Raw genomic sequence first — 27,536 nt, forward strand, 5'->3', positions numbered from 1 at the left:
GCTGACGCATGTGGGCAGTGGGGAAGGCTGGGGAGGGCAGGGTGGGGCAGCCAGTGAGACTAGGGGTGACCTCATGGCTACTCAGAGGAAGCCAAATAGGACAACAGGATAGCTGTAGAGGGCAGAGGTTGTGGCTTTTTTATGGCACCAAAGGGAGAGGGACAGGGAGGGGGAAAGAGGGACTGCTCAGATAGCTTGAGGACACCCTGAAGTAAAAAATACCAAGAGGAGCAAACACTTTATTTTTTTAAGATTTTATTTATTTGTCTGAGAGAGAGAGTGTGAGTGAGGGGAAGAGCAGAGGGAGAGGGACAAGCAGACTCTGTGATGAGCCCAGAGCCCCACAGATGCAGGGCTCAATCTCAGGACCCTGAGATCAGGACCTGAGCAGAAACCAAGAGTCTGACACTCAACTCACTGAGCCACTCAGGTGCCCCTAGAGGAGCTAAGGCAACAGTACTGAGGGCTTTACATTATGTAGTAGGTGTAATTATTGTCTCCACTTTACAGATGAACTGAAGCTCAGAGAGGTAAGTAACTTGCCCAAGTAACTTGCCCACACAGCTAGTAAAGGAAAGCTGGGATGCAAACCCAGCGGTCAGGCTGCAGAGTCTGCTCCTTCTTCCACCCTGCTATGCTGCTTCTCGACCAGAGAGTTAGTCAGAAAGTATGGGTGGCAGGGAGTGGAAGGAGGAGCAGTGATTAGGAACAGAATGGAGAAGAACCAACAAATAGATGGCAGGGTGTAGGGGGAACTGAAAGAGGAGTCTGGGTGAGGAAAGTTTCCTTAGTGGTGACAAAGCAAGTGTCCTCAGTAAAATCTAATGATTCAAGAAAAGCTATTTATATCTGACACATATTAAGTTGGAGACTGGTTAGTAGAGAGGCATAGGTCAGGAAGCTTCGTCCTTCACCCATGCCACCAACTAAAGATGTCTTTAGTGGGGTGCTGGAGCTCATAGGCTCTGGAGTGCTGACTGTTAGCATCCCTTCCCAACTTGGCATTCAGCAACATCACTGCTAGCATGCAATGAACCATGGTAAGAATGTTTATATTCAGGGGTCGGTGCTGCAAATCAGGGCCCTGCCCCCCAGAGTTGCTTGTGAAACTTAACAGCACACCATGGCATTGGGGCTGCAAGTTCCTCTTTTAAAAAACAAAGCTACCTCCTCGAAGGGAAACTCTCACCTACACAGTACTGTTTCCTTTCCTTCGTGTTTTGTGGATCTTCGTGTTGCTACTGACCGGCCCTGTGGTCCTTTGGGCATCACTTCACCTGTCTGTGCTTCAGTTTCTCATCTTGGAAGGTGGACGACCTCATGGGTCAATGAGAATAAGAGTCCATACATGCACAACCGTTAGAAAAGAAGCTGGCTCATAGGGAGCACAGCTATTGTTACCTGTGAAATGCACCTGCTCATTAGGAACAAGGAGAACCTGGGAGCAGAGGAGATGGTGGGACAAAGGCAGGGTTTCAATGGCAGTTTCCAGAGGGTCCTGCTAAGCTAGCAGAACAGGAAGAACATGGGTTTCTGAATCAGGCAGACCTTGGTTTGCAATTCTGACCAGGCTCCCTGACAAGTTGCTTTATCTCTGAGTCTCTCTTTCCTCTTGTGCAAAATGTGGACATTGATTTCCCCCCCACACCTCCACCCTGGGCTTTCTGCGAGGATCAAATGAAGAAAGCTGCACGTAAAATGAGGGCGCCGGGGCGCCTGGGTGGCTCAGTTGGTTAAGCGACTGCCTTCAGCTCAGGTCATGATCCTGGAGTCCTGGGATCGAGTCCCACATCAGGCTCCCTGCTCAGCAGGGAGTCTGCTTCTCCCTCTGACCCTCTTCCCTCTCGTGCTCTCTGCCTCTCATTCTCTTTCTCAAATAAATAAATAAAATCTTTAAAAAAAAAGAAAGAGGGCGCCGGCAAGGGAAGAGAAGATTATCACCAGCCCATGGGCAACCCCACCTGCAGTCTGGAAGACTTTGCTTTTTTCTGGCTTAGTCCAGTTCCCCTAGGGAAGATTGCATAACTCAATCCAGCTTCTCTAGCTCTTCCCATGCTCTTCCCAAAGAGACCTAGCCTTCTTGCCAGAAAAAGGCAAAGAAAAAAGAAAGGGAGAGGAGCATTTTAAGAAAAGGAAAAGAGAAGTGTTTGGGGAACGTGGTATGTGTCAGCCCTCCTCCCAGCCTACTCCCTTCCCCCCTGCAGCCTTGCTTTCCTCCACCCTTCTTTGCTTCTGCTCTCAATTAGACCAAAGAAGGATTATCCTCCGGGGCTGGGCAATCTTTCAAAAGTTTTTTTTCTTCTTTTTCTTTCTTTCTTTTTCTTTCTTTCTTTCGCCATTTAAAAATTGAGATATAATGGATATGTAACATTACATTAGTTTCAGATATACAACCTAACCATTCGATATTTGTATATATTGTGAAGTGGTCACCACAATGTCTAGTGAACACCCATCACCATACCTAGTTCCAATTTTTTTTCTTATAATGAGAACTTTTAAGATCTATTCTCTTAGCAACTTTCAAATATGCAATACAGTATTGTTAACTATAGTCACTCTGCTGTACGTTATCATATCCCCAGGACTTAATTTCTTTTCTAACTGGAATTTTGTACCTAAAACACTTTTGACATATTTTCCTCCAAACTATTAATCTTCTCCAAATCAGAGAACCCCCCAAAAGAGGAGAGAGAACTGAAGATGGAGGGGTTGGGAATAAGTGAGATGTGAATCACAGAGAGTTAAGTGAGCAAGAGAGGATTTGAGAAAGAAGATAGAGAAAAATGAGAAAGGTTGAAGTAGAATGAGAAAAAGGAAATATATAATAGAAAGGAGCTGAAGGGAATGGAAGACGGGAGAGAGATGATTGAATCAATCTATCTCTCTGAGGCCAGCCCAGCACGAGGTCCACTGGCCTGCTCTGAAATGACTCAGATGCTCCCCCAGCCCTCCTTTACTGAGGGTTCCAAAGATATTTGTCTGCTACCTTTTACTTACTCAGGTACATTTCCTGCTTTCCTTCTAGATCAGGGGCTACTGGAAAGCTAGGAAATTGTCTTATTTATCTTTGTACCCATGGGGATGCTGATTTAAGAACTTAAAGACATTCAACACACACCTTTTAATGAAATGTTAGCGAATGGATGAATGAATTAATAAACTAAAACCCATCACATTGACAATGTACTAGGATTAGCATATTTCTACAAAAACCTCCTAGGGAAAGCAGGCCTTACTGAGATCTTAAGAATTTAGAATTTTTCCCTGGCTCACAAAAGTGTTTCACCCCATTTCAATTTTTAAATTTCCTTTAATGAAATCACAGTAAAATAATTAAAAGTTCTTTCAACTAAAATGATATTTCATATTTTCAGATATTTGGTTCATCCTTCCAGAACCCACTAATGGAATGTGGAAAATAAACTCCCAAGATGTAGGAGTTTCTTACTTCCTGGAACCATGACTCACAATACAAATGTTCAAAACAGTTAAAAAAAGGAAAAGGTTTTCTTTGAAGTGATTTCACTTCCTCCATATTATTTACTGCGGTCACCAGTGTTTGTGATATTAACACTTTGAAAAAGATTGGAGTGTGACCAAAGAAGGACTCGAACCAGCTAATCAGGATGCACATCACATTCACAAAGACTCCAGTACAAGACAAGACACTGCCAGACCATAAGTAATAATAAAGACCTAATATCAAAATATTCTTTAAAGTTTGTGAAAAGGCAGTGCCTGTAAATATTTTTAAATTTGCCTCCTTTATTCATTTTGTTTTAAGAATTTATTCTAGCTGCAGAGAAAGTAAACATACAATTACAATTACACAAAACTAAACCAGCTAATTGGGAGATTAAAAAATAAAAAATTCCCTTGTCTTTTCGTGAATTACTATTTATCTCAAGAATGTTCCACTGTGATACTAAGACTCACGTTCCTAAGGTTTTGACAGACTCAATAAACAAAAGGAACTTAGGAGAATGAACTGACCATCTGTCCAGAGTTTCCTGAACTTTCAGTAAAGCGGATGAATAAAATTATCCTTAATTATGTTATCAGGGCTGCATTTGAATACCCAGATGTACCAGATTTTGGATCAGCCACTTAAAATTCCATTCAAAAATTTTGACTGTGTAATAGAACTTTAGAAAATGACTTTACATCAGATTTACTATTTTGGATGTTGTCGCTCATCAGATGGTGATCCATCAGACTTGGCACAGAAGGACCAAGGATGAAAACTACCTCCCCCAGAAACTTTCTCGGCTACTCCTGATGACCACAGTGGTGAAATGCTTGTAGGCAACAAATACAGGAATGGGAGGGATGTGGACAGTTTCTCGGATAGGCTTCTCTATATTCTTTTCACTTGGTTCTTCCAGATGTATGATACAGACATACCACCATGGTCATTTTCACCAAATGCCTCTGTTGAAACTGCTTTCCTCAGTATACACATGTCCTTCTTTATCTGCCCAAATCTCACCTAGAGCCTTCCAGTCTGAATCTAGTCACACAGCGCCGTGGCTCATACCTCAGGTTCTAGAGTCAGCAGAGATAGGTTTTAATTCCACCTCTGTCACTTATTACCTGTAAATGGCCCTGACCAAGATACTTAATTTTTCTGGGCCTCAGTTTTCTCATCTGTAAAATGGGAACAATATGTATGCCTTCTTCACTAGGGTTGCTCTAAGGATTAAATAAGCTAAGGTGTGGGTAACACCCATGTCTGGCACATATTTGGGCTTAAAACTTAAATTGTACAAATATTTGTTGAGTACCTATTACATATAGAAATTATGCTAGGGGGGCGCCTGGATGGCCCCAGTCGGTTAAGCATCTGCCTTCATTCAGGTCATGATCCCAGGGTCCTGGGATCGAGCCCCAAGTTGGGCTCAAGCTCCAAATTGGGCTCCCTGCTCAGTGGGGAGCCTGTTTCTCCCTCTCCCTCTGCCTGCCGCTCCCCCTGCTTGTGCTCTTTCTCTTTCTGTCAAATGGATGGATAAAATCTTTTTAAAAAAAAGAAACTATGCTTGGTCCTGGGCATATAATTATTAAGTATTAACCATTTGCTATTTTGACTACTACACTATTATTGTTTTCTGGACCAACCAATAGGATAGCTTTCTTCTCAAAATTTCCAGCATGCCTACCTCAAATGTAATATTTTAATGTTTTAGTACTCACTGCCTTATTCCTTAATTATTTCACGTGTGTGCATCTGGTCACATCAGAAGGGCACAAGAGTCTTGGGGCGCCTGGGTGGCTCAGTCGGTTAAGTGTCTGCCTTGGGTTCAGGTCATGATCCTGGGGTCCTGGGATCAAGTCCCACATCTGGGTCCCTGCTTAGCTCTCTCTCCCTCTGCCCCTCCCCACCCCTCGTGTGCTCTCTCTCTCTCTCAAATAAATAAATAAAATCTTAAAAAAAAAGAAGAGCATAAGAGTCTTAAACAAAGGGAAATAAATTATAGCAGACATATCACAGAGAAGAAGTCAGAAAATTTGAGTCCTATGGGGTGCCTGGGTGGCTCAGTTGATGGACGTCTGCCTTCAGCTCGGGTCGTGGTCCCGGGGTCCTGGGATTGAGCCCCGCATTGGGCTTCTTGCTTGGTGGGAGGCCTGCTTCTCCCTCTCCCACTCCCCCTGCTTGTGTTCCCTGTCCCACTGTGTCTCTCTCTGTCAAATAAATAAATACTTTAAAAAAAAAGAAAAGAAAATTTGAGTCCTAAACGCATCTCTGGTACTCTTATCTGCATTTCCTTGGGCAAGTCATGTAAGATACTGGAGTCTCAAATTCCTCATCTATGGATTGGTAGGGTTGGTTGTGAGTATTGAACTCCTTTTCATCTCTAAACTAAATGATTTGCTTTGATTTATTGTTAATGAACAAAATCTACGTCATCAGTACCCACTTATTAAAGAAGCCAAAATGAATGCATGTGATTCATTTTGGTGGATTTGGATGATATGCTGCCTCTTCATATTTGTCTAGTGATATGAGCCTGTACCATTTTCCACATTAAGTAAAAATGAATCTTTTTTAGAAAAGGACTGACTACATTCTCTAACTACATCATCAAATGTACACTAATGTACACTGACTACATTATCAAAGTTTTTCACCTTTTCTTAGAAAAGAGATAGTGAGACATGGAGTCAATATGTAGGTCAGAAAAAGACATGTGACCAGGACTCAAATGCACCCTTAAGATATAAGAATGTGTTGGTTTTAAAGAAAACAAAACAAAAAACAAAATGATGATATCCTATTAGCTATGGGAATATTTCAATTGAAGAGAAGTTGCTTTATTTTAAAACTTCTTTATGGAGTCCATACACTTATTTTTGATCTTTAAAATGATTATTTCCCTAAAATATCCAGTATCACTTCCACACATTCTCATGCTATCAACCAACTTACCAGCCTCACAGCCATTAACTCGGTTTTCCCACCTGTGATTAGAGATAAACTGCAGTCCTTCAAAGCAAGCGTCCCCATCTATGTGCCAGCCACCATGTCCATCATCTACTTAAAGAAAGCACTCCTGGGGCACCTGGGTGATTCAGTCGGTTAAGTGTCTGACTCTTGATTTCAGCTCAGGTCACGCATGATCTCAGGGTCATGGAATTGAGCCCCATGTTGGGCTCTGCACTCAGCACAGTCTGCTTGTCCCTCTCCCTCTGCTTCTCCCTCTGCACCTCCACCTGCTCACTCTCTCTCTCAGATAAATAAATAAATAAATAAATAAAATCTTAAAAAAAGGAAAAACAAGTACTCCTGAAATAGTTGTCCCACCCCAATCAACTCCCCCCTCTGCTGGATCATTTCTATCAGCAAACACACGGTCTCTTACCCTCTTAAAGACCCTTCCTGATGCCACAGCACCACCCCGTTTCTCTAATTCCTTTTACAAACAGCACCTCAGAGTAGCTGCCTAGATACTATTTTATAGTTCAGGAGCCTACTGATGTCCGGAAGGATTAAGTAACTTATCTACACAGTGATTTACATAAACATAAAGAAGCATTAAGAGCAGAGACATGTAAATTTTAGTCTCTGATGATACTAAATAATACCTTTTTCCTATTAATAATAATAGAAAATCCCACAATGTCTAAATAAAAAGCCCCACTTGCAGACACTAATATTTAGGGAGCAATTTACAGGTTACCAAGAGTCTTCATGTGCATTTTCTCATCTGATTCTTAACATCTCTGCAACTTGACTAAGTGATTATATCCCCATCTTGTTAATAAAGAAACTGAGGCCTAGGTTTGGGTAGGTTTGGGTAACTTGCCAGGCAAAAGGGCCCAACACTGTGCCTGTGGTCATAGACTAAGGAGTGAGGCTGTCTGGGTGTGAATCCTGCATCTACCAGCTGGTGTCCATGTGACTCTGACAAGTAACTGAATCTTTTTCTCCTTTAGTGTTCTTGTGTGTCAAGTAGGTACATCTCCCTGGGTTGTGGAGATGCTTACATAAGTTTATGTAGAATCCTTGGAACCAGTAACTGACATGTATGAAGTTCTAAGGTTAGTATTCTCTTTATTAAGTGCCCTGTTGTGGACAGGCACTATGCTAGTTTTATAAATAGAAGTGCGGGGGCTCCACCTCTAGATAATCTGTCCCTGGCAAGCTCTCATTTTAGCTCAAAACTCTGATAACACAGGACATCAAACCATTAATATTTGAAATAAAACAACTGAGTAAAAATACCAGAATGTATTTTGAATCCTGTTAAGATAACTGCTTTAAAAAAAAAACAACCTGTTGAAAATATACCAGTGGTTTTCTGATTTTATGAAACTTACCTTCTTCGAATTTCCCAGCTTCAATGTAGGGAGTAAGAAATAATGGCTCTCCTACGTCTCCCTTATGTGGTACAGAAACCCGAGCTTTTTTGTATAAGGAGTGAAAGAGCCCATCACCACCAGGGCTGAACATGAATACAGCCACCAAAACAGTCGCCTTCCACATGGTACCAACCATTCTCTCCAGTCCTAGAATGAAAACAACTAATGAATCTGAAGAATAAATATTTACCCAGCCTTTTTACATACAAGACATTCATTTATTTCATTGAAAAAATAGGTATACTGTAAAAAAAAAAAAAAAGTATATTGTATGTCAAAGCCCTTTGCTAATAAGCACCTTGGATACCACCTGAATAAAACAGACCCAATCCCTGCTGACCCCGAAGTGATGAGTCTAAGGGAGAAGGAGGCGCTACTGAAGGATTTATAATCTAACTAGAAAAACAATTTATATTTCTAAAACTGTGGTCTGAAAAGTAAATTCAATGCAGGATTAGATAAAACCTCAAGACAACAGGACTCTGTAACTGATCACCAGATAAGTGGTAGAGACATTTATCTACCAGGAGGGGAGAGGAATGAGAACACATCTCAGCCTGAGAGAACCCAGGAAGGCCTTACCAAGGTCATGGATGTGAGTAAAAGGTAGGTGGAGCCCAGATGGGCAGGAGAAAGGGGAAAGGCATCACTGATGGGTAGAATAGCTTGAGCAAAAGTGAAACTTGTCCATGGCACTTCGCAGAGAAATTTAAAATAAACAAAATGGATTTCCACTTACCTCTTCTGTCTCTTACAAATCATAAATTTTGCATCCAAGAACAAAAAAGAAAGAAGGAAGAAAAGGAAGGTCCTACAACTATCTATAGGTCCCTGCCCCTATAGCTAGCTGATAAATAAACTCAAGAGCTACGCCGCAAACTTTATGAACACAGCTTTTTAAGGGCCTTCGAATCTGATGTTTGCTTAGAGTATTCATCTCAGCTGATAATAATAATGGCTTAAAATTATGATGATTTCCCTAAACTTGTATATAAACATATAATTTGTATTTACAATGGGCTTTCCCATGTGTTTTCAGCTGATTTGAATATCTTAATAACCCGACCAGGAAATCAAAGATAATTATCACCAATTTTAGATAAGGAAAATTTGACTCAAAGGAATGTCTCATCCAAGGACATGCGGAACCCAGTCAAGGCCAAGACCAGGTTAAGGTGAGCCAGGGGCACAGGCAGGGCTGGCTGGCAACTTTTTCTAAAATTTTGATGTTTTGTTCATCATGGATTTTTTTTGGCATTAATTTTGATTTTTTTCCCAAACATTGCATTAAAATACTATGTATCATGATTATTGAGTTTTTCGGCACTCTCTTAAATTTTACCCTGGGCAAGGGCCTCACTTGACTCACCTTAATCCTTAATGCTAAGTATTATGATCCGACATCAGTGTTATTATTACTCTGCACTACTACTACTTAAGCATGATCTAAATTCTTAGCTCTAAAGTCTAAGTAAAGTACTTGACATGAATAAATACTTTACTCAGGTTTCTGGATGTAAAAAGAAATATACAATTATGCAAATATAATGCCTGCTTTGGACTGTTTAAAACAGTACTTTAAAATACCATGCCATTAAAACATCTTAAAACCACAAAATGTGTAAAAATCTATTACCACGTGCTTATCATAACCCAAGCTGGCATAACATGAAAATACTGGTTGTAACAAATTTTAGACACATTTCCCCAATAAGATAAACATTTATAATTTGATCAAATATACAATGCTTGTCAAGTCTTTCATGGTTAATAGAATTCCCCATACTTCATGTAAACAAGCCCAACCAAATACAATCCGTAGCTAAAAAATGGCTTTGCCTATTAGTGACTATAATAAGGAACAAAATGAATTTAAAACCTGAAATTAGTCCCAAGAAGCCCAAGAGTAGTGACCACTATGGAGCTGATAAAACATTTTTTTTTAATTATATGAACTTGTTACACTCATGTTTTAATAACATAACTACTTTCAAGGAATCCTTAAAATCAAGAATCTTACTCTCTAACTGGTTCAGGAAAAAAAAAATCTGTGGAATTAAAAAAATACTGGAAGAAGCTCTTCCAGTAAGAGGTTTTGTTTTTTCCTGGTGGCAGAAAGAAACTAATCAGGCCATCTAATTTCTCCATCTTCCTGCTGCAAACCTCCAGCTGCCTATAATGGAAGTTATTAATATTTAAATAACCAGGGTAGTAACAACACTTCCCTTGTAAGCAGATGCTGACTTAAAGATGTTAAAGAAGGAAAGAGGTAAAACTCGTCTTGTTTTAACTGACATAAATCTAATACATAAAAGTAAGAGTTGGGTCAATTTAGTAGATCTCATTAACATTTAATCAAATAACTATTAGAGTCATGGTTTCTTATGCCGGTGAATTAAAGCAACAACATACTTCATTTCATAATTCTCATTTAACCATCAGAATTCCTGAACTGTGCTTGGCTGTCATCTCTCCTCATGAAAATGAAAGCTATTACCATGAATGGAGAAGTGTTTTTTTTTTTTCTTAAATTCTTCTCAAATGTTTTTGCTTATCCTAAATTAGCCTGAATCTTGCAATGTATTGAACATTTATTGAGTACTTTCTAAACAAAAAATCCTGTACTAGAAGCTATTGCCCATAGAAGGTGAAAAAAAATTAACCAATTTATCATGTCTACTTGAAATAATATGAAAACATTGATACTATTTCCAATTCAAATATATCATATTGAAGGATTCAGGCAAACTGTTCCTCCTAATGTTTAGAAACATAAAATCTAAGTAAATACAAAGCAATACTGGCAGAATTAAACAAGCTAAAGGTCAAAACTATATGATTTACTAAAATTGTCTTACTAAACCTTAAATATTACAGTTGGAAACCATACGTCCAAAGTACAATGTTTTTCTACAAACACAGCTATTTATTATAGTGTTCCTTAGAATAATAAAAACTGTCAACAATGTAAACAATTTAAGATATGTAAATTGTTGTACACCAAAAAGATGGAATTAGACACAGCAATTAAAATAACAAGAATATTTTGGAAAATATACTAAAATATTAGGTAAAGAAGAGCAGGCTATTATATTGGATACATGGTAGTTTCTCCTTAATTAACACTTCTTTAAAATTTCTAAGGTTTCTATAATAATTACTCTTATAATTAGAAAAAAAATAGTTTTTGGTTTTGCTTTTGTTAAGATAAAGTGAAGCAACTGATAGACATGGCAAAAAAAAATGCTTGTTCCTTATTCCTTGTTACTACCTGGTTATGACCTCTTGCGTTTCCTAGGAATAAGGGTTCTGTTTGTTCTTTTAGAATACATTCTTCTTTCTCTAACATTCTATGAGGATTTGTCTTGGTTTCCTAGAGCCATAGAACCTCAAGACTCAAAGTACACTTTCTCTTTGGCAAATTAGAAGCCGCTGGGTAATGTGAGATGCTGTTATAATAATAATTACTATTCCTATATTGGATTTAATTCTACCTGGAATCGAGTCCATAACAAATGTGTACATAATTGGTATCGGCAAATACTTGTTGAACTGATGTGTCTAAATAATGAGTCATATTTTAGACAGATATGAGATATTAGATTTTCATGTGGCCTCTCATCTTGGAGACTAAAACTGGAGCCAGAGAAGTATGTAAGTGACATAAGTTTACACCACTGGTGAGTAGTAGGCCCAAGACTCAAAGCCAGGATTTATTTATGGCTCCACACTGAATCTGCTTTCCACACTTTTATTCTTGATTACAATTATATTCAGATATTCTGTTATTGTCTCAATAGATAATTAACAGCCTGTATGTAACAGTCCTAAACCCCTTTCACAGATCATTAGAGCATGCAATAAAAAATGACAAATGAATAAGCAGAAATATTAATAAGTCAATCTTCTTAGAGAAATTTGGTTTTTAGAAACAGTTCTGCCAACTCATTCATTCATTGGCACTTCAGTGAGACAGTGACTTCTCTGGGTCCCAGCTGATGTGTTAAAACCAGTGGTTATCTTTCCAGGAGCTTTGAGAGCTTGTTTTTCAACAAAGCCATTGTTAAAAATTAACCATTTAATAAGTTTTCTTTAAAAACATAAGTAATAAATACTCAAAACTCATCACTTTATAACTATTTACTACATTTTACCATGACTCCAGGGTTATGGTTTTTGTATGTGGTGGACAGATTCCATAATGGTCAGCTACTGTGCATTTCTTTCCAACTTTGCATTCAGGGAACATCTTGTTGGTACCTTTAAATCAGCCCTGGTGGGAGTATTTACACCACAGAAATCAGCGAAGACTCCCACCCCCAGAGAGCTGGTTTTTAAACATTTACCCGCACACAGTGGTCTCATGTTCCTAATTTGAAAAATGAGCTGGAAACTTCTTTCCATCAACTCACACTCCAATTCCAACTGAAATGATCAGCAGAACAGACAAAAGGGCAAAATCCTGCCAAGTTGTCCTAGTGTTTGAAAGCAACCATTAACACGGTCAGATTTGCAAGCCTTCTACAAAAGAAACCTGAAAAGGCCACTGGAAACTGTGCCGTCTACCAATGAAAAAAGAATCAAAAACACAAACTCCAGAATGAGGACAAAGAAACAAAGAGCAGACGTGTCAAGCTGCCCTGTGTTCTCTCCTTCCCATTTGCGTATTTGATATGATAGATTATTATTCCAATCAAAGGATAGGAATTGTTCACGTAAGAAATGCTGCCCCTGCAGTAAAATAGCTATTTGGATCCCCCTCCATATTTAACTGGCCTTAGTAGCTCCCAACATAAAAAAAACATTCCCCCAAACAAACAAACAAACAGGCCAATGAGTAACAGACATTTCCATGGAATCTGCAATGAAAGAAAGGTACAAGAAAGTGGTTCCTCTACTTTAAAAAGATGTAAGCACATCTCGAGATTATTCAAGCATATCCAAAGCACCCGAATCCTATCATAAAGAGCTATTGCGCAACCCTCCATAAATACCAACTCTAGCTCTTTTGCTAAAAGATTTCTAGGCAAACAAGTGGTTTATTTGGATAAACAAACCTTTAAGTAAACAAGCCTTTATTCTGAGGGATCCACTACTCGTTTTCCTCAAGACATCATTTTAATTTCTCCAATTGGCGTCTGACGCACTCATGTCCCAGAAAAGACATAGTACGAGACACACAAGGTGAGAGGTGATGGGCACCCTTCTGCTGAGGGGGCACTGAGAACGTGCCCATCTCCTTTTCCCAGGCCACCCCTATGGCATCAGACAGGGGCATCTAATCTTGCTAATGACTTAATCATTCCCACCTCTGCCATCATATTTTTGGACCCATAGGAAAGGGAGATAAACTTGAGTTATGTGGCAGGTAGAGGATGAAAAGAATCAGGAAGAGGAGGAGTAATATCTGACACAGTAAGAGGAAGCTTTACCTCAAAGTCTCACTCCAACCAGAAGGAAAATCTGAATGGGGGTGGGAAGTAAAAAATAGACATGTCCCAAAATGTTAATAACAGTTTTGAAACAGAAAGACATCCTTATGAGGCTTCATCATAATAATACCAATAATAGCTATCAATCACTGAACATACTCTATATACAAGGAAAGGTGCTAACTGCTTTATATTTTTATTTCTGACCTTCCTGGGGCAGATACTATTATGATCCCACTTTAGGGATGAGAAACTGATCCTCTGAGAATTTAAGTTATGGGCCCAAGTTCACACCACTAATAAGTGGTACAGCAAGGAGTTAAGGCCAATCCTAATCAGTCTACAAAGGCTATTCTATAGTCGCAATACCAGCATCTCCCAAAATGTGGGCCAGAGTCCCTCTTCCGTATTCAGGTAAATTTGGAAATATGATATATTATATCCCTGCAGAATTTAGTTATTATGTTGCTAAGAAGTTCTGCTGTAAATCAGTCTGTTAAAACTTTAGCCCAGTATTTCCTAAACCAACAATTTTTTTTAAAAATTTTATTTATTTGAGAAAGAGAGGGTGAGCGAAAGAGAGAGAGAGAGAGAGAATGAGCCAGGGGCCCGGGGGGGGGGGGGGGGGAGGAGCAGCAGGGAGCAAGGAGCCCTATGTTGGGCTTGATCCCAGGGCCCTAGGATCATGACCTGAGCCGAAGGCAGACACTTAACTGACTGAGCCACCCAGACGCCACCCCCCGCCCCGGACTAATAATTTTTGATCAGGAAAGGCTTCTTATTTTTGTGTAATATCCAAAAATTTTATGTAATGCACTCTGTGGCCTTTATTTATTCAATAAAACAGGGTGGAGGAATGTGTATATCCTGGGCCCTTCCTGCTGGGCTAACACTTCATTTACAGTCTGGAAACATCTCTAGGTAGAGCCCACCTTGAGGAAACAATGCAAAGGCCCTGAGGTGCAAATAAGTTTTGTTTGTTGTTGGTCGACAGGAACACAGTGAATGAGGAAGGAAGTGGCAGGCACATGATGAGTTCAGAGGGTGGTCAGGGCCAAAATATGTGGAGTTTTAGCTGTATTCATTTTCATTAGCATTAGGAAATAATACGGTCTAATCAGAATTGTGAAATGGCAAATGATCACTCCGGATGCCATCTAGCAAGTGGACTATGGGAGTTAAGGATGGAACTAGGATGCCAATTAGGAGGCTGATGTAATATTCCAGGAGAAATGGCAGAGGCTGGAGCCAGGGAGTAGTGGTGGAGTGGTGAGAAGTGTGAGCTACATTTTGTAGGCAAGCCCACTGGTATTTATTAATAGACTAGCTATAATGGCTGAGGGAAGGAAAAGAAGCAAGAATGACTCCTAAGTTTCTTTTGCCCAGAGCAACTTCATGGATTGTTATGCATTGAATTGTGTGCCCTCAAAAGAAATGTTGAAGTGCTAACCCCCAGTACCTCAGAATGTGACCTTATTTGGAAATAGCGTCCTTGCAGATGTCATCAGTTAAATTAGAATGAGGTCAGAGCAGATGAGGATGAAACTTTAATGCAATGTAACTGGTGTTTAGCAAAGAAACACAGAGAGGGGAGTGCCATGCAAAGCCAGAGAAGAGGGCCATGTGACAGTGGGGGCAGAGACTGGAGTGGTGCATCTAACAGCCATGAATCGCCAAGGCTTACAGCAAACACCAGAAACAAGAAGAGTCAAGGAAGGACCCTCTGCTTCCTCTCCGCATCTGCAGGTTTCAGAGGGAACATGGTCCTGCCAACACACTGATTTTGGACCTCTATTTGAGATAATAAATTCTGATGTTTTAAGCAACCCCCCACCCCGTTTGTGGTCCTTTTTATAGTAGCCCCAGGAAACTAATACATGGATAGTGGGACCAATATCCAACTGGAGGTTGGGAAAACTCTGGAAGGAGTCAGGATGGAGGATGGAGTGGGTAAGATTTGAACCATCAACAATCAAATGGGAAAGAGAAGTTAAATTGATTTCTTACTGAGATATGTCTGGCACTATTCTTTTTTTTTTTTTTAAAGATTTTATTTATCCATTTGTCAGAGAGAGAGATAGAACACGAGCAGGGGGAGAAGCAGGCAGAGGGAGAAGCAGGCTCCCCGCCGAGCAAGGAACCCGATGTGGGACTCGATCCCAGGACCCCGGGATCACGACCTGAGCCGAAGGCAGCCGCTTAACCGACTGAGCCACCCAGGCGTCCCTGTCTGGCACTATTCTAAGCCAGGATTTCCCACAGGATCTTTTGTGAAATATTAGCTCAGTAAGATATTAATAGACTTTAAAAGGACAAAAGTTTGGGAAAATTTGGGTTAAAGGAACTTAAACAGGCTTCCTGGTTCCAGAACATCTCATTGCATATCATTTGTTACTGGGCAATATGTGTTTATTTGACTGTGACACTATTCTTAGAAAGGCCCTGAATCCAGAGGTTTACCTAAGACATATCCAGATGAGGACACTAAATCCCAGGCTGAACAATTTCTCAAGTCCTGGGTTAATTTTCTCAAGCCGCCACTTAGCTATTATTAAATAGTAAAGCTGGAATTTGAAGTCAGATCTGTATGATTCCAAAGTCCATGTATTTTGTATAAATCACGGTATAAACGACATAGCATGAGAAAATCTGCCAGCACGTAACTTTTGACAAAAGCAGAATTCTGGGTAAACTGGATTATCCTGGCACTTGCAAAACTTATAGGTGCTAAAATTGCAAGTGATTTAAGGACATGTTTATCTGCGAAACAATGAAAATCACATGCCCAGATGAAAATCCATTCATAATAGATTTCTAGTGTACGTCCTTCAGTTTTGAAAACGATCTTTTAGGGGTGGTTGAAGCCCTCGGTCCTTTAGGACTCATGGCAAAAGCACTATGTTCCAGTGAGAAATTCTTTATTTTTCTGATGTAAATTGGTCCTATTCTTTTTAGAATCAGCCTCCTTTTGGCTATCTACTTTGATTAAATTTCTCAAATAAAAAATTAAGATACACAGTGTGGCAAATACAAGGGTAAGACTGGGCACAATGGATGAGAATATTTTATGTGAGGATGGTTCTGGGAAATTCTATTACTCCCTGAGGTGACGAGAAACTCCTCCCTGACTCCCAAACAGAGATTATTATTATAGAGAATACCCGCCATGTAATACTCCCTTAGATGAGGCTAGTACTTTGCTCGTCTCTTATCCACACATTGTTTCATTCGGTCTTCAGAGTAGTTAGGGGCTCTTCAACAGGGGCCCATGTTGATGGAGCGGAGCCTGGGCAGACTCCAAGTTCACTGGACCACCCACTCACTTCAATAAACAAATAGAGTTGACCCTTTAACAATACGAAGGTCAGGAATGTGACTCCCTGCACAGCTGAAAATCCAGATATAATTTTTGACTCCCCCCACATTTAATGACTAATAACCTACTGTTGACTAGAAACCTTACCAATAACATCAACAGTCAAGTAACACACATTTTGTATGTTACATGAATTATACACTGTATTCTTACAATAAAGGAAGCTGGAGAAAAGAAAATATTATTAAGAAAATCATAAGGAAAAGAAAATACATTTACAGTACTGTACTGTATTTATAAAAAAAAAAATCTGCATACAAGTGGACCCACGCTGCTCAAATTACATTATCTTCAGCTCCTACTATGTGCTAGACTCCAGTGTAGGCACAGAGAACCAAAGAGACAAAGTGTCTGCCTTCATGAAGCTTACCCTACAGTGGGAAAGAGCCCGATGAGAACTATCAAGAAAAGCAGGGTAAAGGGGTCGAGAGTGGTGGGTCAAGGAGTGGTGTTATTTTACATCAGGATGGTCAGGGAGGGTCCCTCTGAGGAAGGGACATGTGAGCAGCTCTGAAGGATATGAGAGACTTCCATGTGAATCCAGGAAGAAGAGAGTTCCAGGCTGGAGAACAGGGATCGCAAAGGCCCTATCCCAGGAGGCAATGAGGACGGAACTAGCATGGCTGGAGTCCAGCGAGTGAGGGGGGATGTGGTACCAAGTGGGGCCAGGTATCAGATCATTCTGGGTGTTGAAAGCCATCATATGTTTCGGGGGCTCCCTTCTCCCCAGCCCTGATGTTTCCATCCACTGTGAGGCCGGCCTCTGGCCACCCTGTTGCTCACTCCCAGGACGCTGGGGCAAGAGGTGGAAAGGTTTATCTGATGGATAAATGTGGGTAAACTGGGCATGCTGGGCTCTGTACAGGGAGCAATGCTCTCCTCTCTCCACCCAGTGTGGGCCTGTAAATGGCTGGGCAAATCTGCTCAATGCTGGGTTTCAGTCATAGGAAATTCATTTGCCCAGAACTAAGAGTTTCAGCCCAACCCAGTTTGTCTCAGGAATACAGACACCATTTCACTCTCCACCTGCCTTGCTCTTTGTCTTCTCAATTTCTCCAGAACTCAGGTGAGGGAAAGGAGTTTGCTATTCAGGGGGGCTTCCTCAGAGACCCCAGTAGAATAGAACTTGGGGTTTATTCTGAGTGTAACAGCCTGGAATTTGTTTTCCCACTGCACCCCACTGTCTATTATCCTTCAAACATTTCATCATATATTTAATTAGGAAAGCCATCCTTAACAGTATCAGCTTCACACACATACTCAGAATCTGAAGTCCCATATAGTCTGACTTGCCCACACCAGCCCTGGAAAGTTGTAAGAATTGATCACAAGAAATGATCTTTAAAAATCAAACTGTCCCAGGGGCACCTGTGTGGCTCAGTGAGTTAAGCGTCTGTCTCCGGCTCAGGTCATGATCCCAGGGTCCTGGGATGGAGCCCCGTGTCAGGCTCCCCGCTCAGTGGAGAGTCTGCTTCTCCTTCTACCCCTCCCCACCACTCGTGTTCTCTCTCAAATAAATAAAGAAAATCTTAAAAAAAAAATCAAACCATCCCAAATACCTTTACACAGGTAATCAAAGGGCAACAAAGTCACGGACTACTTAGCAAGAACAAATAAATACAGAACTGAACCCCCTCGTTAAGTATTTTAAAATCAAGTGTGCACAGTATCCAAGTGGAAACCATAGAAAAAACCCACAGACTTGTTGATCTGGTTCTTCTGCCATGGAATGGAAACACTGTCTACAATTACCTCTGTAGTTTCTGAAAGCAAAGCAAAGCAAAATAAAACAAAGAAAACAAAATAATTTTCACTCTCTTCCTTGCTGCATTCTCACATCTGTCCATACCATCTTGCCCCAATCATATGATCTCCAGGTTCCCAAATTCAAAGGTCTTTGTCTTAATTGCCCTCTCTGACCAGATGACATTACCGCTTTGGTAAATTTACCAATGCCTTGCTTTCTGTAATCTGTGCTTTCATGGATCTTCTAGAATGTTTTCTTTCATGGTTCCCTCTTCCTCTGCCTTCCCCTTAAATATTGGGTTTCCCAGGAGTCTATCCTTGGTCCACAGCTTATCTCTCTCCACACATTCTCTCCAGGGTGGTCCCATCACTCGAAGTAGACCTTCTACTGACACCACTCACATAACTGCTCTTCCCTGAAGCTGCAGGCTCATCTACCCAGCTGCCTGCTGAACATCTTCACCTGATGCCCCATGGGTATATTAAACTCAGCTGGTCAACACGCAACCTAATCCTTCTGCTAAAACACAGTGAATTGAACACATTTGTTTATTTCTGTTCCCTCATGAAACCGCTCTAATGTGAAAGCAAAGACATCTTTCAAAGGTGTAAATCCCATGGCCAAAGAAGACAGCAAATACAGTAGATCAAAAAATTTTGTTGTTACTGTTAGATGGAAAGTAAACAAGTAGTTTGCAGAGAATGAAAGAGAATATCAATGAGAAACAAGTCATTCACATCATTAAACCACAGAAAGCAAATGGTAAGTACCAGACACTGCAGAAGGCAAGGGACAGCATGGCACTGAAACCAGAGGGACAGATAAAAGTCTGTAACAGAGGGTAGAGCCTCAGACCCCTCCAGACCTTAGCAGAGGAAGAGACTCCTTCTGCAGAAAATTTATTCTTTGAAAAATTAAGCCACAGAAACTCTAGACTTGAGAATACGAAATACAGGAAAAGTTGGGGAAGAGGCATCCAATTTAAAACTAAGAGAAAGTCTACATACTGATTGCCTCTGGCCCCTCCAACACTTGGCTCTAAGAAAGCTGACAGCCAGAACTATCTGCCTCTATCTCTCACCCTATGCAGGAGAATGAAGGATTCTTCTCTGGAATACCTGAATCCACCAAGAGAAGAGTCCTATACATACTTACTCATCCTCCAACAAAGTATCTTGGACCCCACCAATCAACACCAGGGAGTCAGTGAACCGCGGGCAAATCCCTTCAAGACAATGGAGTTTCCAACCAGCAACTTGGTTTCTCTCGGTATAAAACTAGAGTCAAAGAAGCACTGGACATTGGAAGAAAGCCTTTAATTTGGAAGAAAAAGCAAAAGAAATTACTTGAAGGGGAAAAAAATCAGAAGAAACAAAAACAAGGAGTGTAATAACTTTTCAAAAACAAAAAGTATATATATCTTTAAGGAGATAAGAGAAGATATTGCGTTCATTTAACAACAGAATACTGCCTTAAAGGGGAATGAAGGACAAGGACATGTTCCTGAAAACTAAAAATAAGGTGGTAGCAATTTTAAGATTTTGATAAAAGAGTGCAACAGTGGGATGCCTGGGTGGCTCAGTCGTTAAGCGTCTGCCTTCGGCTCAGGTCATGATCCCAGGGTCTGGGATCAAGTCCCACATCGGGCTCCTTGCTCAGTGAGGAGCCTGCTTCTCCCTCTCCCTCTGCTGCTCTCCCTGCTTGTGCTCTCTCTCTCTCTAACAAATAAATAAATAAAAATCTTTAAAAAAAAAAAAAAAGAGTGCAACAGTAAAGACACATAAATCTCCTAGAAAATATAACTAAAAGAGAAAGGGCTTAAAAAATAGGAAGGAAAAAGATTAAGATAATTAAGAGATTGGTTCTGGAAGACCAACATCCAACTAATGGGAGTTCTAGAGAAAGAAGGAAGATACAATTCAAGGGAGGAAATTGTCAAAGCAATAATACAAAAACATTTAGCAAAGGTATAGACCTAACTCTCAGATTTAAAGGGACCGCCAAGTTCCTGGATCAAGGAATGAAATGACACAGAACAGATTCCAGAAATAAAGAGACTGTCATTAACTTTCCAGAGAGAGAAAGAGAGAGAAATAGAGATCACGAAAGAGAATCAAGAACCAAGATGACATTAAACTTTTCAATAGCAGCAACTGCAGCTAAGAGATGCTGGGAAAACATGCCTCCAAAATACTAAGAGGAAAATAACCTTCAAGTTAGAATTACGTGCTCAGCCAAACTATCAAACAAGTGTGAGGATAAAATCTTCAGGTAGATACAAGGCTTCAAACAAATTGATTTGTATACTACACGACTCAGGAAGCTACTGGTAGATGTGTTCCACCAAAACAAGGAAGAAAACCAAGAAAGGGAAAGACGGAAATTTCACTAATAGGGGAACTAATGCAGAAGAGAAAACCCAAGACAGCTCTGCCTAAAGAGTCACCAGTACGGGTCGGAGCAGTAAGTCAGAGCAATCCACAGGCAAGATCCTTAAGAAAATAAAAATATGAATACCACATGAGTTTTTGTAAAAAATCATATCCATAAGGATAGTACAGTTCTGTCTGCAGCTTTGGACAGAAGTCCCGATAGTGTCACAGAAAACTAAGCAATCCAAAAAGAGGTAGTTATTCACTCGATGAAGAATATAAAACTGTACAAGAAAGGTAACACAATTAGAGTATACTACTTGGCTCAGCAGTGAGTAATACTTGCATAAAAAGTAAACATCAGATATGCATTTAGCAACAACCAGATATTCTACAGCCATTTGAACAGGATTGGGGACAGGCAAGTTGGGACATTAGGTAAGAGTGCTAAATTCCCACCTTGGTTAATAGGAAGTCCATAGAAAATATCTCAAATTGAGAAAAAAATGCAACTCTTAAACCAGTAAGTCAAGAAACAGACTAGGCAGATTACTTAGAAATTTGGAGTTAAATACTAGAAGAAACAGATAAAAGAGTCAGAGGAAACCTTACAGATAAGTGGGGAGTGATGGGGAAGGACTAAAATTTTTTATGATGAGAAGTGTAATAGGACTTGGATTTTTCACCTGCACACGTGAATTATGTTGACAAAATTCAAAAGTAATTAAGAAAAAACCCAAACACCCAACTTAGTATCTCTTCCCTAAACATGTCCCTACTTCTCTATTTTCTGTCTTCATTAGAAATATTCTCAAAGTGCTAATGCCTTATATTTTAACCATATCTCTGTTAAGCTGAGAGTCTGAACAAAGGGTGGGAATTTTAAAAAAAGAAAACCACAGGCCCAAAATGACATCACTTAGGCCAAGTCCCCAAACCAGGACTTAATGCATAATCTAATTGTAGTTTCAACCTTCCCCAGAAATATAGTCTTAACTAGTCAGTAAGGAATTTTCTGATGGGTACCAGTGAGTCTACCATAGTGGCCCTCTCCACCCACCATGAGAAGATGAGGTCATCTGCATGATAAGACCCCTTGCTTTTCCCCCTAAGATGAACAATAATTTTCTTTTGCTAATAACTTTCTTGCCCCACCCTCCTATAAAAACCTTCCTTTTTTCCCTTTTTTATAGCGCCTCAAAGCTTCCCCTCTACTTGCTAGATGGAACGCTGACCAATTCAGAAATCACTTGATAAAGCCAGTTAAATCTTTAAAAAATAAAAAATAAATAAAAAAAGGAAAGGAGAGGAGAGGAAAGGAAAGGAAAGGAGAAATACTCTCACAGCACTGAAGCTAAAACCCTGGATTTTTTCTTGATTTCTCTCTCCTTGCTGCCTTCCCACAGCCAATCAATCACCAACTGAATCTCTTAGTTGTCTTTCAAATTTGCCCTCTCCTCCTTAGCACTACTCCCATGTCCTAATCCAGGTCCTTATCATGACTTGCCTGGACCATTGCAAATCTCCAAGCTGATTCATGACCCTGACCTTAACTCCTAGTTAGATGAATTTCCCCCCACTCTTCATTTGCTGTTGCCTTTCCTATTTTCTTGGGCCAGGGGTTTTACACCTTTTCAAACTCTGTTACATGGCAATAGATAACCAATACACAGGCAAGATATCAGCATAAAGCAGGAAGTGGATAAATAGCAGGATGGAAGGGAGAAGTCAATAGAGGGCAGATGGCAGGGAGGCTGAAAGCTGTTCAGAAACTTTATCCTCTAGTGACTAGAAACTACTGAGGGCTCTCTGTATTTTGTAAAGACTATTATGGCCATAGTGTGAGGATGGATTTAAATGAAAAAAGGCCCAGACACCAGTTAATAGGCTTTCCAGTAATGCAGAATTAAGACGAGGGAGCCTAAACCAGGTAAAGGCAGTAGTAAAGGTGTGGACAAGGCAGACTTAAAAATAATGAGAAGGTAAAATTAGCAGGACCTTGTGAGTGATGAGATATTATATGTTGAAACAGGACAGAATCTAGGATGATTCCCAGATCTGACTTAGATGGCTGGGCAGATGGTGGTATCATTAACTAAGATCTCCCACTGATGTAGGAAAAGATGTTAGGGTTTGAAGCCGATGGTCAAGAAAGAATTCTTGAGACGTCTTTGGTGCAAAATGGTGGTTTTATTAAAGCATGGGGACAGGACCCGTGGGCAGAAAGAGCAGCACTAGGGTCATGAGAAATGGCCCATTATATACTTTCAAGTTGGAAGGGGGTTAGGGATAGTGTAAGTCTCTAAGGTATTTTGGAAGCAAGGTTTCCAGGACCTTGAGGGACTAGCTATTGTTGGGATAAGGTCATTTATGACTGTCTAATAAAACCTGAGTCATGAGACCCTTCGGATGTGTATGGGTGGGTCATATGCTTGGGGGATGATTGTCAACATGTATCTTGGGGGGGTGCGGCTAGAGATAAAGGAAGTTTCCAGAGGAATTTTTATAAGTTAAAGTAGGCTTATAGGATCCTGGGGGCTGGACTAAGTTTGCCTTTTGCCCTTAGTAAAGTATTAACATCGAGGCAGTTGAGTCCCTAGAGGAATGTCACTCTGCCTGTTTCAAGGACTTGTCAATAGGCTACAGATAGTAAAGAAATTGAATAATTTTTCTTCTGCCTTTGTTTCCCACATCACCACTACTCAATTTTGCCATGAATTTAACTAGCATTAGTGCTTAACAGGTGTGTGTGTGTGTGTGTGTGTGTGTGTCCATGCACTGAGTATGTGAAGGGAGGAGTGGAGAATCTAAGAAATTGAAAATCAACCCTTCTGGTAATCACATAGCAATGTTCCCAACAGAACAGGGACAACGTTTCTACATGCCCAAGGCCACACCGCAGCTGCAAAATGACTGACAATCCTTTCTTCTGGGCAGTTACTGCTTTCTTAGCAATGTCTCCCCAGTCCCACTTTGTTCCTCCCACCTCTTGAACCAAGACTGCTGCAAGTCAGTTGCTAAACTGCCTTGAACACCCCCCACCCCCACTTCCCTGATCCCTCCTTTGCCTCACTCAGCACAAGGCCAAACCTTTCAGAAGCTTTGTCCTATGTCCCCAGTCCCTTGGGTATCTGTCCTCCTGTGCTGCAGTTAAGCGAATAAAACTAATTTTGCATCACTACAAGTAAAGAGAAGTTAGAGAGACCAGAGCTGAGGGCTCTATGTATTATTATATATATTATTCTGTGACAAGAAAGCAAGACCCTGCCACAATTTCTGAATGTACAACATTGATTATGAAAATTTTCAGATTTTCAGAAAGGGTGAAACAATTTTATAGTATATACCGCTACTGAAATTCTATTATCATTCAACTGGTATTGATTTAATGCCTACTATCTGCCTGGAGCTATGCCTACCTGTAAAGACATAAAAAGCAGAGTGAAGTTAGGGAACAAGGGAGGGTTTGATTTGGCGGGAGCACAGAGTTTGTGAGGGGGTCATGTGACTTTGGTCTGTGCAATTATGTTGGAGTCACATGGAGGACACTGCATTTCATGGCACGAAGTTTATACTTCATCCTGGTTGCAATCAGGAGCCATTGACGGCACGTAAGGAGGGGAGTGTCTTGTGCTTTAGAAAGCTCATTTCCCCCATCAGTATTAGGCTGGAGTGGAGAGGACATGACATCTGAGAGCTGAGTTAGGAGACTCTGCAAATGTCCTGGGACAAATAAAGGTTAAACTGTGAACAGAACAGATTGCAGAGAGAGAAAAAGGAGAATCGATCTCTTGGGGGCTGGGTTACCTACTCCCCCAAAGAACCATATAGTTACACAAAGATATGTCCAGTGATCTTTCTGAAAGTAATGGAATATGGAGTCCCAAAAGAGAAAGGAGGAAGGGCTAGCCTGGGATGCCTACATAAATATTTTGACCTGTAAATAACCCTAACAATTTAAAATGAACCACTAATTAGAATCAGAATATGGAGAAAAGGTTAAGAGATAAGTCCCAAGGATATTGGAAAGATAAGATGCGAAGAATTTGCTCTTTCAGGCCAATAGATCAAAGGACCTAGAGTTATCCCCTCCCCTCCCCAGCGTACTTCCCAGGTTCTAGTTTAAAGCAATAAAAGAAAAAACATGTGGTTTCATGTACAAGGCTATTCCTACAATATCTCTGAGGGAGAGAAATCTCAATACTCTGGTTTCAGTTCAGTTATGCTTAGTAGTTGTGTTTTATGATTAAAGTACCTGATCATTGTCCTGTGAACTGAGTCCATTATTGCTTAAATCTTTGAACTTGCAAATATATAGCATAAAAGTTTAAACTCTGTTCCTATTTTTGGCCAAGGAACAGTTCTAGCATTCTGCCCAGCTTATCCTCTCCCAAATCTATGTAGATATGAATGAGTCATTCTTCCAAAGGTACCTTTCAAATTATGAGAAACTTACCTACTTTAGTTCTTTTAAATGTTCTTAGTTCAGCCCACGAAAACCCCACATTATTAAACCCCTGGGAATGCTAAACTGAAATAATTGCATTTGCTCTTTAAAATGAACTGTACTTCTTATTAAGAATGGGTCATTACCTATTTACCTTGGGAATTTCAGTGCTAATAAATGGATATCTGATGTTATCTGAGGCAGTAATTAAGCTCTTCTCTCACTATCTTACTTCGGTGCATACCAGCATTGTATTCAACACTCAATCTTTCCTCTGACACATCATATGCCTTCTAAAACAAAAACAAAGTCATCAACAAAATACTGTCATGCTGTTTGCTTCTTGTTTTTATTTTCTCAAGGGGTATGAACTGGTAAGTCCTTCGGACTTGCTTAACACTCCTCTAAGTTACTTAAACTACCTGTCAGTCAAAACCCACTTACTTCTCAGGCTATAAAATCAGTCTCAGAGAACCCCACTATAAGTAAACTGGTTTATAAACTAGACTCATATATCTTGCGAGACCAATTATGCCCTTCCAAAAAAACCCAACTCCTAAAAAAAAAGAATGAAACAGTTTCTTGCTAAGAACACTTGCATTACATTATAAAGGGTTTCCCCTGGACTTAGAGGGGCCTGGAGTACAAATCTAGAAAGCCCAGTCGGCCAAAGGGTGTTGACAACTGTACAGACTTTCACACGCCAACAAAGCCAGTGTGATCTACGTCCAAAAGTGTAAAAATTTCTATTTTGAACAACTTTCTTAAAAGCTGTTTTCCAAATTAGCAAAATACATTCTGGTTGGATTTTTTTTCTTCCTTACATCTCCGTTTTTACTCATGTCACACCAAAGATTGTAAAAAGTTAATTGTACATTTAAGGGGAGGAGAAAAGGTAAGTGTCTTTAAAATGGGAGACTGGGGCTTAGTAAACCGAAAAAATGTGCTCGAAGTCACCAACTAGTAAAATGCATTGCTGGGATTTGAATCCATAAAGATACCAAAGCCCATTCTTTTCCCATGAGACCAAGGTGACCTAAAAGGTATTGGATGCTTCCATTTGTCCCTAGGGGTCCCACTGGCTCCTAGTAACTTCCCTGCAAGGGCTGAATCCACTTGGCAGGGAGGGGCTTCCAGCTGTGCTGTGCCCCCCCCCGCCCCCCGTTTTCTCCTAGTCCTATATTCCGGGCCTTTCTTCTGTGCTTTCTTTCCCTCTATGAGGCCAAATCTCCTTTTGTGGGGCGCTCAAATCGAAGGCATTTCTCGCTTCCACTCTTCCACAGCACCCACAAAATCAAAATATCCCAAAGAGACGTGTTGAGGGAGGCAGGGAATGTGTCCCCACCTTGCACCAAGAGTAACGGGGGACCCCACAAACCCGGTGCGACTGCCTCGGATTGTGCCAGGAGCCTTCGGGAATGTTCCCTGGGCCGGGCGCACCCAGAGCCTAGTGCCAAGCATCCCCAGTTCCCCCAACGTGGAAACTCCGAGCCGGCCAACACGGTGCTACCTCTCTCCTTGTGCGCACGGCTCCTGAGACACCCGCCCGGCGCTCCCCGCGTCCCGGGACCCGGGCGAGGGAGGACCCGGCGCGCAGCGTCGCACTCACCCGAGCCCGTCGGTCCGCGCAGCGGTGGCCCAGGAGGCGAGAAGCGCTGCAGCCCTGCCCCTCGCCCTGCCCGTCACGTTTACCCTGCAGGACGCCGGGGGCTGAGCGCTCCTCTCGGCGGCCCACGTGACCTAGACCTTTGGCGCCAAAGGTAGGTCCTCACCTCCCCTCCCCGTGACCTGGCCGCACCCGGGAAAGCCCTCCATCGGGGGAGAAGCCGGCACCCCCCGGAGTGGAATCCTGAAAAGTAACGGAGAAAGGTAGGCTGCGGTGCAGCTCTGCTTTGTTTGTTCCTTTGTGTGTTTTGATTTTCCCTCCCACTTTTTTAAAGCTGCTATCAGAATTTAAAGATTTTTTTTCTTTTTATTTATTTATTTGAGAGAGAGCATGAGATAGAGCATGAGAGGGGGGAGGGTCAGAGGGAGAAGCAGACTCCCTAATGAGCAGAGAGCCCGATGCGGGACTCGATCCCGGGACTCCAGGATCATGACCTGAGCCGAAGGCAGTCGCTCAACCGACTGAGCCACTCAGGCGTCCCAGAATTTAAACATTGTATTTAAAAATCATTCCCCACACGGGTGCTTGCAATCCTGGTGCTTGCAAGCCCTGTCTTTGCCTCTGGAACCCGAGGGGTATTTTACTGCCACTGTTTAGGAAGCCCACTTGCATTCGCCCAAAGTCCACATTCCCGTC

General features: G+C 41.1%; 1 protein-coding gene across 3 annotated transcripts in view; it reads right to left on the reverse strand.

The window, feature by feature from the left end:
• Positions 1-26,908, reverse strand: part of CPVL (carboxypeptidase vitellogenic like) — a 124,741-nt gene extending 97,833 nt beyond the window's left edge. For 2 of the 3 annotated variants that reach the window (XM_035020815.1, XM_035020816.1), the window contains exon 1: positions 7,819-7,996. In XM_035020815.1, the coding sequence (XP_034876706.1) occupies positions 7,819-7,996 (178 nt within the window). Of the gene's footprint in view, positions 1-7,818; positions 8,008-26,843 lie in introns of those variants that run through there. The other variant, XM_035020814.1, reaches the window with a different exon arrangement.
• Positions 26,909-27,536: the final 628 nt, after the last annotated feature.

The sequence above is a fragment of the Mirounga leonina genome, unplaced genomic scaffold (genome assembly GCF_011800145.1).
Source record: "Mirounga leonina isolate KUSES-001 unplaced genomic scaffold, KU_Mleo_1.0 Mir_174, whole genome shotgun sequence".
In the NCBI taxonomy this organism is placed as follows: Eukaryota; Metazoa; Chordata; class Mammalia; order Carnivora; family Phocidae; genus Mirounga; species Mirounga leonina.